The sequence below is a fragment of the Akebia trifoliata genome, chromosome 2, assembly GCF_017979445.1.
Source record: "Akebia trifoliata isolate Shusen 1 chromosome 2, ASM1797944v1, whole genome shotgun sequence".
Taxonomy (NCBI): domain Eukaryota; kingdom Viridiplantae; phylum Streptophyta; class Magnoliopsida; order Ranunculales; family Lardizabalaceae; genus Akebia; species Akebia trifoliata.
The window spans coordinates 2709853-2729251 of NC_141376.1; the positions used below are offsets into that span (position 1 = coordinate 2709853).

The 19399-nt window shown below is 35.6% G+C and overlaps 3 protein-coding genes across 3 annotated transcripts; all 3 read right to left on the reverse strand.

The window, feature by feature from the left end:
- Positions 1-1925: 1925 nt before the first annotated feature.
- LOC147408771 (glycine-rich protein) lies at positions 1926-6209 on the reverse strand. Its single transcript, XM_086421686.1, has 2 exons — positions 4931-6209; positions 1926-2255 (listed from the first exon to the last, which is right to left on the reverse strand). Exons 1-2 carry the CDS (start codon positions 6142-6144, stop codon positions 2183-2185), a joined length of 1287 nt encoding a protein of 428 aa, XP_086277812.1. The 5' UTR covers positions 6145-6209; the 3' UTR covers positions 1926-2182.
- A 2250-nt stretch (positions 6210-8459) lies between these two features.
- LOC147408772 (putative magnesium transporter NIPA6) lies at positions 8460-13951 on the reverse strand. The gene is made up of 9 exons (XM_086421701.1): positions 13596-13951; positions 12254-12310; positions 12022-12112; positions 11280-11440; positions 11043-11170; positions 10781-10918; positions 9742-9834; positions 9497-9614; positions 8460-8897 (listed from the first exon to the last, which is right to left on the reverse strand). The coding sequence occupies exons 1-9, from the start codon at positions 13717-13719 to the stop codon at positions 8803-8805; spliced, it is 1005 nt and encodes a 334-aa protein (XP_086277827.1). The 5' UTR covers positions 13720-13951; the 3' UTR covers positions 8460-8802.
- A 3403-nt stretch (positions 13952-17354) lies between these two features.
- Positions 17355-18131, reverse strand: LOC147408773 (peptidyl-prolyl cis-trans isomerase 2-like). Its single transcript, XM_086421726.1, has one exon. It carries the CDS (start codon positions 18063-18065, stop codon positions 17547-17549), a length of 519 nt encoding a protein of 172 aa, XP_086277852.1. The 5' UTR covers positions 18066-18131; the 3' UTR covers positions 17355-17546.
- Positions 18132-19399: the final 1268 nt, after the last annotated feature.

Below are 19399 nucleotides of genomic sequence, written 5' to 3' on the forward strand. Positions count from 1 at the left end.
TCCAGGTTATGAAAATGGAGAACCGATCAATTTGATTCGGTTATTGGATTAAGCTTGTATAGAACCGAACTCCTATCCAATAAATAAATATATATGTATATAATAATTATTATGAATTATTTTAGAAGTTAGGACATATATTAGTAATTTTTATGAATAAATTTATGACTTTTTATGGATAGATTAGTGTATGAAATTTTATGTTTATTTTTTCATTAAAAAATATTACTTATAATTTATAGAATATTAGAAATCCGTTGAACTAAACCGATTTTAGTTCGGTTTGGGTTGGTTTGATTTCAATGGAATTTGGTTCGATTTTGATTTATGTCCATTCGATTCCAATTTAATTATCAAACCGACCCAAACCAAACCAAGCTACACCCTTAACGGTAAGATAAGTAAAGCAAAGAGATGGACAACAACTAAATTGAAATTCGAGTAGAAACACAAAGCCCATGAAAAAGGAATTGTATGTTGTGCGCGATTAAGTTTGTATGTATAACGCTTGAAAGATGTTTTATACTAAAATATTTTTGAACTTGTGGAGCTCTTGATTTCTTATCTTCACGGGTAATTATAGAGACCGTTTTCCAACTTTTAAAAAATATATATATTTTTAATAACCTTGACTTCAACCAACGAGTTGCACTTGATTAAAGAAATCACACGGTTTAGGATTTATTCATCTTCCACTGGCTTCTTGTTTGTTAATGCAATTTTTTTTTTTTTTGTGATCGATTTTATTCGTATTTTCTTTGGCGCCAACCGAAGGTATTGGAAAGACTATGCTTGGATACTATCAGTTAGAATTCTATGATCTCTGATCAGTCTGAAGTGTCGACATGGATTCCAGTGAATTTCTTAAGCCTCGCTGTAAAATCGTCAACAACAGTCCTTCCTTAATTTATCAATCTGGATATACATGGTGATTTCAAGGATTTAGCGAAACCTATATACAAACCATACTACACAAATGGGCAAGGTTGAAGAAGAATAAAAAAAATGAAAAAGGAGTGCAATATTTTTTAAATTTTGAAATGGAGTGTGAGAGGAAAAATTTTAAGTGATGGAATGCAATTATTAACGGGTGGTTGCAACTACTTGGCCCTCTAGTTATATATATATATATACATATATGTGCACATACGTAGAAGATAAGAAAATGGATAAGGTGCCAACATCATATCCTGCACCTCATGATACAAATGTCACTTGTTGAATGAGTCACATTGAGAAGCATTCTCCATGCGTTACACCTACTTTGTCACGTCTAGGATGCACCAACAATTAGTTGTTGGCATTGGAAATAATTGGAATATGAATCATGTTTTAACCATTCAAATTCCATCTTGAATCATATCTCCAATTATTTTGTTCTAGAACATGCACATTTTGTTTTATAGTGATTTTCCATAGAAAGGTTCAATCATTTCAACATACATATTGTTTATTAATAATTAACCCAATTCCGTTTCATAAAACAAGAATCGTACCTTGTTATTATTAGAAAATAATTCAAGTGATAGGGGGCATTCCCTTGCCTACAATAGGTAATACTGGGAAAGCTGAAACACAGATTTCATTAAAAGTGATCCAAGGAAGGTGTGACCAACAGAAAATAACTTTAATGTTCAGGTGTTTTCTTTCATTAAAAATATCAGATGACACAATAAATTTGTGAACAGTGATCCCCAAGAGATCCATAAACCAGGGTTTCTTAAGACAAAGAACAGACCAAAATTTTCATCAATTAATACTAAGACACCAAGAGCAATATTTAACCAAAAATCAGGAGGAGAAAAAATATCAAACATGAATAAGTTCTACAATTTTTGCATCTTTCTTTAATAATCAACAGAATTTTGTTTATTTGTCACAAAATTAACACAATCAAAATCCTTCCTCACTCTTCAATCAAGAAAGAAAAAAAATAAAATATCACAGTATATTCAGTTTGTTGATGATATCTGATACAAATAAGCCTTTTGGGCATTAACAAAAGGACACACTACTGGAAAGACTACCAAAACTGTTACCATCCATAGTTCCACAACATCACCACAAAGGAAGAGAAGTACAAAAAAAAAAAAAAAAAAAAGACTTAAAAATAACCTTAATAATCCAACAAATAAAATTAGAAGCAGCTCTTCCCACAATGGATCTCCCGAATGCACCTCTCTCAATTTTCAGCACCACTGCCATTCTCATCAGCTTTCTCAGCCTCACCACCGTTCTCGTTAGCTTTCTCAGCACTACACCAAATATATTAGTTTGAGAAAGCGGTCAAAATCTAAAAACCCAGAGATGGTAGAATTAACTTGCATCATTAAGCCAGAATGCTAGATAAGAAAATACAAAATAAACAAAGAAACAATTTCATAAAATGAGAGTGCCCTTAAAACACCCAGATTTGTATCCAAAGAAAATAAACAGTAAAGATCTTCAACTTCATCACTCATAAATCAGAGAACTGCCTACTTGCATATATTATTAGTGAACCTTGCTAGTAACCCCAGAGAAAGAGTAGAAAGGATGTTCTGTTGAATCACAAATCTTGAGATAATCAATGAAACGGGTTACGATAGAGATTTTCATCTACCACGAATATCAGCATGAAGGAGGTTCTACTCAGAGTAACAAGAGTATACGATTAAGAAAAGCTGAAATGGCTCCTATTAATTCACTAATTTGTAATTGAAACAAGCTAAATCGACTGACCCTCACAAAGACATACTTTTTTAATCATGTAGTGCATACTTGCACCAGATTCAGGGTACTCTATTGTGCATAACTGTTCAGTTTTCTGCAGTTACAGGGCTGTTCATAACTTGTTAGGCTCTCAGTTAAAGCTTGGAAAAAATTTCAAGGGAAATTTTTTCCTAAGACGAAACTTCTCTAAAAGAGTATAAATTTCGTTTTTAGGAAAAGTGTCTTAGAAAGGAAAATTTTCCTAAGGTGCTTTTAACTAAAATATGAGGTAATCTATACTCCTCTAGAGGGAATTTGCTTCAAATCAAAATATTGATATTTGAGAAGTGAAATTTCAATTACGATGGTTTAACCTTTACTTGAATAGTAATAATTTGTATCCTCATATTTTAATTAAAACCATGTATGAAAGCTTAGGAAAACTTTCCTTTCTAGAACCTACTTCCTAAAAAATAAAATTGCCAAATTCAGTCATGATTTTGGGCCATAGCTGTGGGTAGCATCAGACACAACTATTAATACTAATCGAAATTTTCCAACCTACAATGTTTGGACCAAGATTTTTGAAGTTCATAATTCAGCATTAATAAATTCTTCATACAACAGCATCCTTTAACTGTTTCACATGCCTAAAAGACAAACATATGGTGTCACTTTGTTTAACTTTTCTTTTATCTGATCTAACCGTACAAAAACCAAATATTAACAAAACTCCATTCAGCTTATGTTTTGAAAAAGAAAAAGAAAGAATCCCATTCAACTTGGGACACCATCTGAGACCCCAGAATTGATTAGAGGTACATAGATCCATTCAGCTACCCCAAAATTTTGGGATACCATGATAATGGACTCAACTACCAGCATAACTCCTCAAGAGTATTTTACCCTCTAGCAGCCTATTAACCAACATACTTGCAAATCGATTTGATTGCTCTCAGATATTCTCAGTAGGGGAACAAGGAAAGCAGATAAAACAGTCCCTAACAGAAACAACAGAAAGGGTTCCTGGAGAAATATTATTCCTATGATACTTCATTGGTTTGCCCATATCTAGGAATTAATGAGAGGGGACAAGAAAGTAAACCTTTACAAGAAAAAAAGAAGAGCCGACAGTTGTTCTACACTTCAGTTTTAATTTTTATCCACACATGGAACTTCGTGTTACTCACTATATGTGAACTATGGTAGACAATGAAGACAAAAAAAAGGTAAACAACTTGGAAGTTGGAGTAATTACGGCATTATGTGCCATAAAAGCTACCTAAAACAATATAATCAGACAATTCCTAGTCATGATTGAGATTTTCAAAGAGGCCATTGGACAATTAAGATACGTTTACAACTAATTGAAGTCATGCAATCTCGAGGATTTCCAAAATGAGATATTCTAAATTTGATCTAGTGGATTTTCAAAGCATCCCCTACATGATAATTTGAGTCAATAATAAAGAATCATGGAGCATAAGTGTAGCAAGTAAACTGAAGGGAAAAAAAGTTTTCCCTTTATGATGTAGGGGCAGACATCTTCATATGATTATTGTTTCACTTGAGCAAAACTATGAAAACTTAAACGAGAGTCCGCACATATCAATTAATTATTAATCTGAAATGTCAAACAGTCAAGTGAGTTGCCTATTTGTTAATAATCTCCGCATTCATCTAATGTCAATTACAACAAGTTTAACAAAGAACAATGATATACCATTGAAACCCCAATGAGAATCACACCATCTTTCTTTTAAAGGAACTGTTAGTAGTCATCATTTCGTTAAGCCAGTTGTCAGAAGTACAAAGGGTATGTAAGAGGACTTGCACTCAATTACAATAAAAAATAAAATTTTCTTTCTTCTACAACATAATTACAGAAATCTACTCAATTTCCTAACATAACAGGATTACTTAATCATAATTCATAGGCTTCATGAGAATGATGGATGTAAATCAACCATCCCATCTACCTAGACCAAACAACAGTACAAGCTTATAGTAAAATTATGAGTTCAATGTGGCAACCAAGCTACCAATTAGTAGAAATAGAGAGTTATAAATTTAGATTAAAAAAGCTAGCAGTTGGTCAGAAAATCAAAAAAATGCCAACAAATTGATTCAAAACTTCTACAAATATCAACCACTGAATAATTCAGGTATCCAACAAGAATAAAGAAATCAGGAATCATAATTTGTTCTCCCTAGAAATAAAGATCAATGAATAACAGACCTTGCAACTGGAAGGTCAACCGAATCCGCCTTCCTCCAATTCCTCTCTGTTCGATCCTCGGGCACACTGGTTCGAACAATTCCAGCTCCGAAGCTCTTCTTCCCAAACACCGGTCCTTCGATGGCAGCGGGACTCATCTCCTTAATCTTAATTGATTCAAGCTGTTCATCAATCTTCTTCCAATCCTGACCTTTTTCTGCCAAAATTTCCTCCCTTGGCCGTGCATCTCCAAAGGGGTTCGAACTCTTACTTCTAGTTGTACTAGATCCCGATCCGGGCTGCTGATCCCCATTACTTAAAGGCATCGTCCTCGGTTGCAACACAATCCTCGGCCTTCCATTACCAATCCCCTCTTCCCTCTTCTTGCCCCAAGAATCAGAATCCGCGCCGCCTCCATTAGAACTCTCCTTCTGAAACACTTCGAAGCCTCCTCGCCTCTCTCTGAGATTCTCAAACCCTCCACCACCACCGCCAAATCTCCGAGGCTCCGAAGAAACAAAACTCTTCTTCGAAACCCAACTGTCCGATTCATCAGCCCTAGACTGCGAATCGAAAAACCCCCCACCCCTCTCTTTCCGCTCAAACGCAGGAGGCGCCATGGATTTCTTCGCCGCACCCCAATCATCAATCTCATCAGCCCTAGAAGGACCAGATTCCCTATTAGATTCCCGATTAGATTCCCTATTAAACCCTCCATTCCTACGAGGCTCATCAGAAACCCTAGAAGATCCCCACCGACCACCGTTCGACGAATCGTCGCTGTTAGAATACCGACCACGCCCATTATCACCAGAACCATAAGATTGGAATCCACCACCGAGACGCGATGAAGAGCGACTGAGTTCTTCTTCGGTGCGCATACGCGGTCCAGTCGGAAGGCTAAGGAGCTCGTCATGGGTGAGACCCTTGGCTTGAATGGTGTTCTGAGTGTGACTCGCTTTTGCCGCACCATAGGTGACTTGTTTTCCAGTGATGAACTCGGAAACTGAAACGGTTTGTGGTTTCTTCTTCTTGGATTTGGTTGAAGCCGCTACTGCAAGAGATGGGAAATCTGAGAGGGGCTGTTGTTGTTGTTGATGATGATGATTCGTTGTCTCGTAATCTAAGTGACCGTTCTGTCTCTCTTTCTCTTGTTTCATGAGCTCTGCTTCTTGTTCTTCAGAATCGAGAGCCCATGCCCCTGGTTTCGCCCAAACAGATGCAGTGGTCGCCATTATCTCTCTCTCTCTCTCTGGATGATGTTTTCTTGCTCTCGATCGATTTTTGTTCCAAAGTGGACGGTTGGGGAGATATTTATAAGGTGGGGATGTTAGGGTATTTGCGTACCTTTTAAGCAATCGTTGAGATTAGTGTTTTAGAAAGATCAACGGTGTATTCGGATAATCCTTACCGATTTAGGAACTATTGTGTATAACGGAAGTTACTAAATTAAATTGTAACCGAGTCCCAATAGTGGAAGAAATACAACGAACCATCTCGCTTTCTAGTCACACCTAGTGTGTAGCAAACTACCATTTATTGTTGCCTTGGGAAACAGAATGTGTGGACCCCACAAGCAGTATTAGCGAGAAAAGCTCCAGGTTTTGTTCTTGTGGGGATGATCAACACCGTCGATCTTGGTATAAATATATTTTAGTCAGCAAAATACAGCGTTCCAATAGAGAAGGTAAACTTGGGCTTGTAGAAACAAGTCCAATGGGCCGATCCCAAAATTAGTTGGGCTTGTATTGGATTATGCTACTTCTGATGGACCCTTAGATCCAAAAGCTTATTGATGCACCACTCACTCCATTATAATATTACTAATTTGGAAGCTGACAAAAACCCAACAAGATTCATTTCTAATGGCTCTGAGGATCAAATTTTATTTCCAATTTGAAACTAGTTAATTTTACAATTAGAAACATTTTATTCTCGGTTATTTACGGTTTTTTTTTATAGTAAATTTCTTGATTTTTAATTTTTTTTCTATTTATTTTTTACTATTTTGAATAAGTATGAAAGTACTAAAAAAAAGTCAAATTAGACGGTTGACATTATATTTAACTATAGAATTATTATTATCAAGTTAAATTCAACTTCTTTCTAGATTTATTTTTTTTCACAAAAAAATAGAGAGGATGTTTTCTACATTCTTCCACCACAAGAGTTGGTATGTATACCGAAAATCCTTCGATTGAAGGATGATACTTCTTGACAAAAAATAGTTTTTTAGAAAACTATGGAGGGATAAAATCCTCTCATCTAGATCGTTCATTCGCATCATTAACGCATTTTTTAAGATAGACACATAACATTATTTGAAGATAATTCTATTTTTTAAGAAAGAATCCTAATTTAAGAGGATTCTTCTCATTTTAGGTAATTATTAATTTGGATAAAGGGTAAAATTGTTAATTATAATTTAACTATGATTAATATTCTTTTTATGATTTTTATTTATTTAAAAACTTAAAATATATTTTGTAAGAAAGGAGGAAGGGGGAAGATCGAGGGAGAGAAATCATACAATAAATTCTGAGTATAGTGGAATGACTTCCCGAATTCGTGTACATAGCATGTTTGTCGAATCAAGTAAAAATTTCATATTCTTTTATTTTTCTATTCTTTTGAATGATGGGATTGTGATTAAGGTCAATTTATCACAAAATCGACCTCTACAAAAAGTCTGAGAAACGAACATGATTTCAAAACTCGACCAAGATGTTTCACCCAAATTGTCTCGGTATCAAGCATCGACGATGGACAAATCAATTTTTCGGACGAGATTTAAGACCCCACATTCATTCGCCTCAATTTTGAAGGAGACGTCTCAAACCTATCGAAAAACTTGTCTGACACAACTTAGTATCTTGTCGAGATGAGATGCAAAATCGAGTTTTAAAATAATGGAAACAAAGGGATATTTCTGACTTGATCGTTAAGTATGATGATGATGCAGGACCCATGGGATTTGAAAAACATTACAATTCGTGTTACTGAGTTCATGAAAAATATATCCAATGACCTATTAAAAGAATTATCCATTATGAGGGATATTCAATGTCCATATTAGGGCTATGTTGTCTGCCCTAATCTCAAGGTCCAAACCGTTGGATGAGCCATATCCAGCACACAAAACTCGGATGATGATCCAATTGTTTGAACCTTGATCGAGGCCACGGTATATATTTTTTTATTTTGGTCTTTGGACTGGAGTCAAAGCAGCCAAGAAGACTTCTCTAATCCGCAAAAACTGGCATTAATTACTAACAAGGTCAATACAAATTAAGGTTATGTTTGGAGTTCAGGCAGCCATTTTTCACCTTAAAAATCCCTTTCCAATAGACTATCTCAAGTATTAATAATCTCTCTTTGGGCAGAATCAATACTGCCTAAATCACCCTTTTATTTCTTCTTCATATTTTTAATATTATTATTGTCTAGCTGGAAAGTCAAGGCTACGCATGATCTCCCACTCCCATCCAGGCTAGAAAAAGACACCATTTAGTCGGACATTGGAGTGTTGCATGTACTCCACTACACCATGGAAGTCAACTCAAAATCTGATTGACGAACCCACAAACATAAATCTGTACAAAAACAAGGATATCTATACAGTATTGTTGTGAAATTACCACAAAGATTTTCTGGATTTTATTATATCTTTCATAGTTGGGAACCACACACGGAGAATATCTTCCAACTTTGACCGTGTCCCACCACAGCATGTCAAGAATAAAGGCCCAATGAAGCTGTTCTAAACCAACTCTGTAACCAAACAAGTCCCGCCTCTCCACAAAACCATTTAGCATGTCAGCCTAACTGGGTATATCAGTGTAGCCCCTTTTGCCCATCTATCATGCCTATAAAAGCATCTCGTGAAAAATTAACTATTCAATAATGTATTCTGAACCTTGTAATGTGATAAAGTGATCATCTTCGACATGCTTTATTGGCTCCCCGTTAACATACCATGAGATTGATCCTGCATTGACCGACAGAGATACATCAGAAGCTCAAATCAATTACAAGATTTAGTAACAGTGGATGAAAAATATGACACCAAAATTAGCTCAAACATTCAAATAATTTGGATAGTTCACACAAATAAAATGCCAAGTCAACACATCAACTATCCATTAATATTACATTCAATTCAACTTCACAACTTCAAGCCATTTGATTTGCATTACCTTAGCAGCAGTTTTTATTATTCTGGAATATTTTGAAGGCATATGCATTAAACGGGTTGTACATACCATTTCTATAACCCTAAGTAAATCTCCTAAGTCAAAGGTTGGCATGATATAAGGATCATAACCACCCCTTTTACCAGAATGTCAAACTAATCTTTAACCATACTTTTGATTGTTTTAAAAAATGGAAAAGATTTGCGATTACGATCTCCTATGAAACCCATAGATAAAGAGTCCCAACACTAAACGTGGGTTGTGTCCCCATAAATGCTTCTTTTAGAATGTCCAAAGGTCTACCAAATGATACCTTGTTTATTATTTTAACCAAAATTCAAAGAAACAGCAGATAAGACACTCTTCAACAGTAATAGTTTGAGTCGTGAATTACCAGCTGAAGGAGATGTTTCCTGTTCTCTAGTGGAGTGCAGTATTATTGTCCCAGAAAGCACTGTTATGAATCCACATATTTCGGAAGCTATACTGCTCACATTCTGTTCAGACCAATCCTGCATCATATAGGACATAACCACAAGATTTAAGCACAAATTTTCTTTCAATATAAAGGGAGAAATATTTATTACGGATTTTTTTTTTAAAAGCACAATTTATAGCTGATACAAATATGAAATTTACCTTAAACATGATTGCGCTTGCAATGATTGTCAGGGTTGTGAACATTACGTAATAAATTGGAGAAACAATTGCTGTGTTGAAGGTATCCAATGCCTGAAATAGGAATGTGATCAGCAGAGAATTTGTTGTAGTTGTTTTCTACATGAAGAACTACACGAACCACTCTTCCTTTTAAAAACAAAAACTACTTAGAAAAGTGTTGTACTACCTTCAAAAGAAAGTAGGAGTGAATAGTTATGCCCCACTCAGATGCACAGTTCAACTGTTTGCAAAGGTGGAATAGTATATCCATCGATTTGGAGGCAAAGCCATATTACGGTTTAGAAATCATTTAAATTAAAGAGACAAAATGTGAAAGAGCATAGGATGAGGTGACTCATTTGACCTCCCAATGATTTTCTGTGTGAGTCAAAATATTTAGACAAACATCCAAGTTCTCAGAGGTGCATAGAACAAAGTTTCAATTGAATTCAATCACAGGTGGCATTCAAAATACGGGAAATCTGAAGCCCTGTCCCCAAGGTGCTGTAGTAGACAAAGATGAAAACTCCACCAGCAGAAAGGAACAAATTGTAACTTTGGAAATGAAGTAGCCTATTTTAGGAAAACTAAATAGCCATTGAACAATAGGTTACTTCATTTCCAAAGTTACAAGAAGCTCAGGAGATAATCAATACAGATCTAGCTCTATAAGTGGTGTTATTCTTCAGAAATATCAGACTTTGCTGCGGTTTTAGGTGATATGAACCAGCACAATCAGTTAGAAGCATACATGTTATGAAATGATCTAAAGAACTCAAAATCCTAGTTAAACAAAACATTTTTGTAAATAAAGAATCCTTTGATGCGATATAAGTGGACTAAGAGGCATTCCACTTAATCAGTCTAGAGATGACAAACCGTAGACACCAACTTGCAAACACTTCCAACAAAAATTAACATTTCCAACAAATAATGGAAAGAAACGTTTTTCTTCTAGGAAATCAACTGTAGACACCAACTTGCAAACACTTCCAACAAAAATTAACATTGTACAAACCTTATTCAGGTAATTCAATTGTGTGATGACAAAGATGACTGCAAATGTCACAAAAAACCATGTCTGAGGATAAGCAAGCTGACTTATTCCCTCTAATGTAAGCTTTATTGCAATTCCAATGGCTTTAATGCTTACAACCTGCACATCAACACAAGAAAGTTCTACTACAACCCACACATCTAAAAGGGCTAGCAAAAACAATGATGTTATGCAAAGTCATAAGATTCCAATAAAGCAGGCTAACTAAGGAGAAATACTTTACCGTCAGTGACCCCATCAAAGAACAGATGCCTAAGTAAACAAGGACGTTTGTCTGCCCATAGCGAGGTTCAAAGTGCAGCATAAGAGCTAATACTATAGATAATGTAGCTGCTGCATAAAATAAAAATTCTGTAGACAGGGAATACATGCAAAACAAGTAATATATCAGAATTAAGAACAGTGGTTTTATCTTAAAAAATATGATTAAATATAAAAGAAGGGTTTAATCCAATAATACCTGGTTGAGTTGCAAGAATCCAAACTTCTTCAACAGAATTTGGTGTACGCTCCTGAGGTGCGTGGATTACAATCACTACCGAACCTACAATGCAGGACACACATCCCAGAACACCTAGTTTTTGCAGTCGTTCCTTCAGCATGTAGTGTGCTAAGACGGCACTACTCGGATTCATCAAAAAAAAAAAAAGTAAGTTGTAGAAACTATTTAAATCTTCTTATCAATAATTATAAGATGGAGAATGATATAATGAACCAACGGTCATTAACATCCCACCTTATCCCAAACATGCCACGTCCTACTTTCTTTCTGGCACACTGACTATATGAATAGCTGGACCATACCTTGGTAGACCAACACCAGGCATAACCCCGATTAATGATTTTCAGCAGTTAGATTTGAGCATTTCTCATCATGGGCAGGTCCGTGGGTGAAAAACATTGGGTGTCAAGACCATGATGAAAATTCTCAAATCAAACTATAAATCACAACTCAGGCTGATTCTTAGTGTGTAGGTCCACAAAAAGGCAGGTTATAGTGGCAAAAATGCATGTGATTCATGAACCCAAAATAGTGTTGTCTAATCATATATATATATATATATATATATATTGGTGGGGGGGGGGGGGGGGGGTGTGACCATGTGAGTACATTGAATACACAATGACTCTAGGCCTTAGGTCATGACATCAGTTTCCTTATGAGATGAAGTAATGTACCTCAGAAACTTCAGCTTCCTTACCTGACAATTATACTCAATGCACCAAGAGGAGTCACCAGAACGGCTGGAGCAAAAACATAAGCCACAAAGTTTGCAGCCTCTCCCACAATCACTGTTTGTAAGGAAACTTCAGATCAAAATATCCACATAGCCCATATGACTACGACTATAAATTAAATATTAAGATATTTACGAGAAAATATTAAAAGGAAAACAACAATGTAAATAACTTTCAATGGTTTTTAGAGCTTACTTGTTATCATCCCTGCCCACCAAAGTGGCTCTAATAAATAAGTGTAACCACCAACTCCTACAGTACAAAAAACTAATACACTTCAGAAATAACACAGAAGTTGCTGAATTTCAGCAAGCAAAGCCTCGGGTAAATATGAAGCAAACACAAATGTTATAGAACTTAAATCCTTGTCAAGTTTCAATGACTCTACAGAGGGTCCTCTACAGAAGCTCATGGTACCATTTGCTAGTGCTAGGGGCCTTTTCTGATTAATAAATTCAGGTCCTCCTCAGTTACATCATAAGTCACACATCAATGTATGTGTGCTTAGTGCTCACCGTAGATTTTTCTACTATTTATTAGGATTGTATTTATAACTTTGGACCTATACAACATACAAATGGACACATACCTGGGTTTTGACACAGATATGAAGTGTCAAACACACTAACCCCATGTACCAATACACCGAAGTTCATACAGTTTGGTACATATGTTGAGAGAGATATTTTAAAAATATTTTAACTCATGTTAATTAATGAAATACATAAAGAATATAATTAGAATAGATAATAAATTAATATGTAAATAAAAGTTGGAAGCAAAATATTGGAACATGACATGGTATTATTCACCAAAGCTCCTCCCTCATGGAGTATGAATTTGCTGTTAACAAAAATCTGTGCTAAGCTGGTGAACCAATAGCACGATGGCACATATACAATATAGCGAAATCGAATCTCTTAACCATTTAACCCCCGTATTCCCAAAATTTTATCTCAACTAGTCAATAACTCTTTTTTTTTTTCAATACACTGGCATTATGCCATTGGTTCATCGCTTAGTAACGTTTTTCTTAAACAGCAAATCTCCATTCAAGAACCTCAAAAGGCAGCTTGTAAACAATAAAGAAGAAACTAAATACATTCTGAGTCTGAATTTCAAATCTCAATAATGTGTGGTTGAAGAATTCTTGGCCGTCAAACCTGAGATTATTACTATACTGGTTTATAATTGGTGTTATTTTAGCGTTTACTGCTACAACCATTGAGGTGAAGGGCATCATATGTAATTCCTAAAGTAAAATTCCACCTAATTTCTACTTTGATTTTTATCTTTCTCAGTAACAATTCTATCTTTCTCTTAATCCAACCTTCAAATAACTACACATTAAAACGTTTCAAGTTGCAAAAAATTCAAGAATCTCTACCATTAACTCTTTCTAATCAACAGAAGTGATTCAATCGACGAAATTGGATTGAACATTAAACAACTAAATCAATAATTCGATCTAGATCTAACACATCTTCGTCTCCAGATCTACAACCTACAAAAAGAAAATTAGAAACATTTCTCTTACCTGCACGAGTGCCAGAAGCACCAGCTCGCTTAAGTCCTATCTTTTTCAAGATGAAGCTCGCACCGATAAAACAACTCGAAAGGACTGCGAGAATTAATCCTCTCGTATTATCCGAAACCGACATCTCTCTTTCGATCTTCTGCGCGGATTATGCTGTAATGCTTTCTCTTAGAAATTCAAATCTCTCGAGAAAAACAGATAAAATTAAAGAACAATTCGAATTCCCGCCAACAAATTCGAATTCTAGGGCTCGAATTCCCTCCAGAAACGACGATCCAGATAGACCAAGACGATAGTCTTCTACAAGACCATTTTTTCTACGAAGTAAGAAATAGATTAGAGATCCAAAACTCTGTGGCGTAGAGGACACGGGTCCTATTCTTGTCGGGAGATTTTGGCTTCTGTAGCGCGAAAATTTTGATTTCGTACATCGTGAGTACCAAATTAAATTACATGCGATTTCTGCACTGTCGTCGATACTGGGTTTTCCCAAAGTCCAAAGAACCTGATATCACGAGAGTTTAGAACATCGAGAAACTGAAACTATTTGTCGCGTAATACACGCGGGTTGTCGTGGAACATGTTTGATATTTTGGCATGATTGAGGGATATAATTGGAAATTCAGCGATGTACCGAATGGCAGCGAAGTATGGGAGAAACACTGCTGGCTCAAAAGCTTCGTTATGGCATTCCAGCGATAACCACAGATGCTAATTGAAAATTACTAATCAACCCCTTCAGTAATTATGATTAATGAGGTGTACCACTACCACCGCACCACGCGGCACATGAAGAGGACTGGGGAGTGGGACCCACTATGAGATTGGTCATACGAAAGTTAGATAAGAATTAAATAAAAGTCAAATCTTTAATCACAACCGTCCACTTGTAATTGGTAGAAGACCTAAGGCTTGTGACTCCCTTCCAGCGCTTTCAAGTTGAGTATAGCGAAGGGTAGATGTAACTGAGCTCGAGCCGCGAGCCGAACGGCTTTTCTTATAGTCACAATGACTGATTGGACCATCAATGTAAACTTGAATTTAATTTTAAACTCACATGAATGGGTTGGATATGGATGATGGGGAGCGATAAAATCATCTTTTACCGGAATGGAGAGGAGGCAGGGTATGTGACATCGTTTGAAGATGATTTTTATTTTATTAAAAAAAAATTGAATTTTTTTCTTTTAAATAATTATTAATTTAGATAAAAGATAATAAGATTAATTAAGATTATTATTTATTTTTAAGATTTCTCTACTTAAAAGGTCATAGGCCATTGTAAAAAAGGAAAGGAGAAAAATGGGGAGAAGGAAGGGTAGAGATCGAGTTGAAGAGGTCATTAAATAAAAATCATTGTTTTCACTATTTTTTCTATTATTTTATGAGTTTAATGATGAAATCATGATTAATATCGATTTATCACAAAATCGATCTCTACAGATCACATAACACTTCTAAGATTTGGTGATTTAGATTGAATTAGACATGCCACTTTGAATTTTGATGAACATTTGAGATACCTCCTCTATCTTTAAACTAATGCTATATCCACCTCATTCTTTTTTGAGAGATTACTGGAAATGACAAACATCCATCATCTTCTATCTTTTGGATAAAAAGAGAAGAAAAAAATTATACTCATCTTCGATTAGACTTCAACTTTGAAATCTTAAGAACAATAGGTTTTTTGGAGAAGTTTGAGATAGACTTTTGGGTAGAAAAATCAACTTAGACATCCTCCATGATTTTAAATATCGTCAAAGACTGCATGATCTCAGTCTCGTTTGCAACGAAATGGATTTTTAACATGATATATACTTCACAATGATTCGTTTGCTAGATATTTCTATAAAGATTCCACATATCTTGGATTTTAAAAAACGAACTCAAATGTTAAAAAAAAAAAAAATTATACCCTGCCATTTTGGTGTATATTTGATGAGACCCAAATGCTCTCGTCTTCAACTTCTAGCCAAAAAACCCTTGGTTTTTCTTCCCAAAATGAATCATCTTCAGGCTCTTTAACACCTATTGAATCTTATCTTTAAGTCGTCATTTACAACTAACTATTAATAACCATCTGCAAGAAAACCTAGATATTTCTACTCAAAATTTTATTTATACTTCTCCAAAAATTCCATTTGATATTTCTTCTCAAAATCAGGGATCTTAAAACTCTTAGACTTCTATTAAAATTATTTTTAATCTATTCAACCTTATCTTCATTCCATTGTTTTCTATCTTGCCTTAGCTCTCTTCCTTAGAAAATCCTAAAATTTTCTACCCATTCCATAGTTTTGTATTTCTAGGAAACTCATTTTGCTTTGAGGTTTCAAGGTTAAAGACTCGAAGTAGATAGAATCTCAAGATTGAAGACGAGGATTAAACACTTCCGCAAAGAGGTTGAAAAATGTCAAAAATCAAGGGTTTTAGGTTAGAGGTAGAAGATATGATTCTTTTTTGATTGAGATGACTCGTTGAGACAATTCAATCTCATCCATGAAAGAAACAAAATACAAAGATTGGAAATCATGACATGGTAATAACAATGGCATTGAAATGACCAAGAATCTGAATACCCACCCTCTCAAGGATTTATCCCTAAAATTACCCACTCCATGTGGGAGTCTAGGATTAGAGACTACATGTGCCCCAAAGATTAGTCTAGTGTTCTTAAAGGTCCAGACACCTTGGCCCATAAACCATAAAAGGTACAATGACATTGGTTAAATATATAAATAGATACAATGAAGACGAAGACATTATGGGATCTGTAGCCCATTCTTTGTGGTTATTCTTTGGGTATATCTTAATTACAACAATTTAGAATGTTTAAATTGAAGAGTTTAATGGCCATCAATTTTCAAATACTTGATTTGATCACAAAAAAGAAGGCTTATTTCGTTTTCAAATACTTTATTTTGTTTTCAAATCTAATTTAAAGAGTACAAGAGGACAGGTTTTTTTTTTTTTTCTCGCAATTTTATGTTATGTGGAGTTGGAGAGCAGAACAACGGCTACGGAAAAATGGTTCGTCCGCAAAAACATACTCAAGATAATTCGCAAACGATAGCTTTGGTCCTGAAAAGGGATGGACTGAGGAAAAGTCGTTTGGGAAAAAAATTCAATATAATGGATATTTATTTCTTCAAACAAAACTCCAAATTATGAATGACATTTCATGTTCATTTCACTTGTAAAACATGGATGTACAAATTCCACCAATGTAGGCCACCCCAGCCCCACTCCAAATATGCCTACTTACAATAAATTATAGGATAAGCCAAAGTCAGTCATATCAATCGACGGATGAGGCGCCACGATCTTCTTTCCTTTTCTTTTCACTTTTATTTTATTTTAGTTAAAGATAAAGTAATAGTCGACATCATGATATAAAGAAAATCGCCTTAAACTAAAAGACGACTTTGTTGGATTCGGTTTCTCCACGATGTATGTTTGATCCAGATCTACCGAAGCACCGGAGAAGTGTTGACAGTCCGATCTTGATGACCATCCTACAGTACTAAAACGAGGACAATTCCAGATCTAATTTGAATCGACAGTTTCTAATTGAAATCAAGATCTGTTAGAACAACAGATCAAGACATACAAATTTGTGTCATATTTTTTTTTCTTCTAGATCTGAGGTTTATGATCCACCGATCTTCATTAGAATTGTACGGTGAAACAAAAATTAAATCAACATGAAGTAAGATAGAAGATCGAAATAAGGAAATGCAAGTAAATCTAAAAGCATTTACTAAGCAAAAGCAATGAAGACTAAATTATTTAAAGGTAGTTTTTTCAAACACTGCAAAGACAGTAAGACACGGACATGACACCACCACTTTTAAGTCTTTAAAGAAAGATTTATGGAAACAGAGACGAAACACAACCCTAATCTATTAATAAGACAAACGACGACGACAAAGCTCATAGAGATCCTCTTCAACAGAGCTGGCCACAGTCAGCAATGACAACAGGTTTGGAGGTCGCTCCACTTTGAGATCCAACCTTCTCGATCGCCCTCACGACTTCCATTCCTTCAACGATTTGCCCAAACACAACGTGTTTGCCGTCCAGCCACGCTGTCTTCTCAGTGCAGATGAAGAACTGAGATCCGTTTGTTCCAGGACCGGCGTTCGCCATGGATAGAACACCGGGACCGGTGTGCTTCTTGGTGAAGTTTTCATCGGCGAACTTGGCACCGTAGATCGACTCTCCACCGGTTCCATTTCCGGCCGTGAAGTCGCCTCCCTGACACATAAACTTGGGGATCACACGGTGGAAAGACGATCCTTTGTAGTGTAAAGGTTTTCCGGACCGTCCTTTGCCCTTCTCTCCGGTGCAGAGAGCTCGGAAGTTCTCGGCGGTACGAGGCACCACATCTGCAAAGAGCTCCATCACGATACGTCCTGCCGGAGCTCCACCTACCGTCATGTCGAAGAAAACCTTAGGGTTCCCCATTCTCTCTCTCTCTTTCTCTCCCAATTGACCTGCAAATTCGACAAAAGTGTACTGATAAGTCTAGGGTTTTGGTGTTGAAGCTCTTTATATAGTAGTCTTAACTTAGTGATAACTATCTTGGTGGGATCTTGGCCGTTGAAAATCTTACACGTGTTAGGTCTGGATTATTCTAGGGCTTGAATAATGACGGTGGATGTCCCTACCATGGTTAAATTTTGACTCGAGTTGGTTAAGGTTGAGTGAAAAAATTGCTTGAGCGGTATATGCTTGATTTTATTCTCGTTTGGTAGAGACGAAAGTTAGAAATGAGAAACGATAAGATATGTTTGACGTACACGTGTCAGTTTGTACCTCTCGACATTACTCGCGTGCCTGGTGAATAATCATTCCATGTGAATGATGTCGAACCCTGTACATAGAACTGCATGTGATATCTATTTTTTTTTTTTTTTTTTAAATGAATCAATGAGATCTTATCTATTATTCTAATTTCAAATCCAAGATTTTAAGGGTAAAATAGAGTCCATTCTCGATGGGCCTCCGACACACAAAACCTCCTTTATCACCCCCAAAATGCCATTAAGCACACTAAAGGCCCACTCACTTTGGCCAATCTCATCCCCAACAAAAACAAATATCTGCTTGATTGGTTAATCATATATGATTTTAACATCTAGTTGGTTGATCTTTTTCTGACATTTTAAGACTTTCAACTAAAACATTCCTTCTGATAAAGTGCTCAAACCATCTCATTAAACAATTAATTCATAGACTAATGAAATTCTTGCAATTTCTTAAACATTTCATTTTTCTTTTTATTTTTCCAAATCTTTGAAATAAATCAAAATATGCTTAAATTAAATTGTCATACATGGCAGCTCAACCTGTGTTATTTTTTTTCAATTTCTAGGCCCTTGAAGTGAGCCAAATGTTCAAGGCTCTATATGGAAACAAACACTATGTTTGCAAATGGAGAAGAGAAATTTTAACTCCGTTTCTCTTGTTTGGGAAGTTAAATAAGGAGAGGAGAGTTGATGGAGAGAAAATTGTTAATCTCTCTCTCTCTCTCCCAAATCCGAGAGAGATTTGGAGGGAAAGTGAGAAAATAGAACAAATTACTTTCTATTCTATTATTTTCCAAATGATCTCTTCTCTCCATCAAAATTTTGTTGGACCAGAGTTACATATCCATGCTATTTGTAGTCCATTTAGATTAAAAAAAACTTGCTGATTTATCTATACAAGATTAAAAGGAGTTCTGGTGGCTACTTTAGAGGTTCATGTGCTCGCCATCCATTCTCTTAAACCACATCCGTCTGAAATTGCACTAGGAA

Excerpts from the sequence above, each read along its gene's own strand:
- LOC147408771 (XM_086421686.1), bottom strand. The coding sequence starts at position 6,144 with ATGGCGACCACTGCATCTGTTTGGGCGAAACCAGGGGCATGGGCTCTC. Across the intron at positions 2,256-4,930 it reads GTTGACCTTCCAGTTGCAAG|TGCTGAGAAAGCTAACGAGA; the intron begins GTCTGTTATTCA and ends TATTTGGTGTAG.
- LOC147408772 (XM_086421701.1), bottom strand. The coding sequence starts at position 13,719 with ATGTCGGTTTCGGATAATACGAGAGGATTAATTCTCGCAGTCCTTTCG. Across the intron at positions 11,171-11,279 it reads GATTCTTGCAACTCAACCAG|AATTTTTATTTTATGCAGCA; the intron begins GTATTATTGGAT and ends CCCTGTCTACAG. Across the intron at positions 9,835-10,780 it reads AATTGAATTACCTGAATAAG|GCATTGGATACCTTCAACAC; the intron begins GTTTGTACAATG and ends TTCCTATTTCAG.
- LOC147408773 (XM_086421726.1), bottom strand. The coding sequence starts at position 18,065 with ATGGGGAACCCTAAGGTTTTCTTCGACATGACGGTAGGTGGAGCTCCG.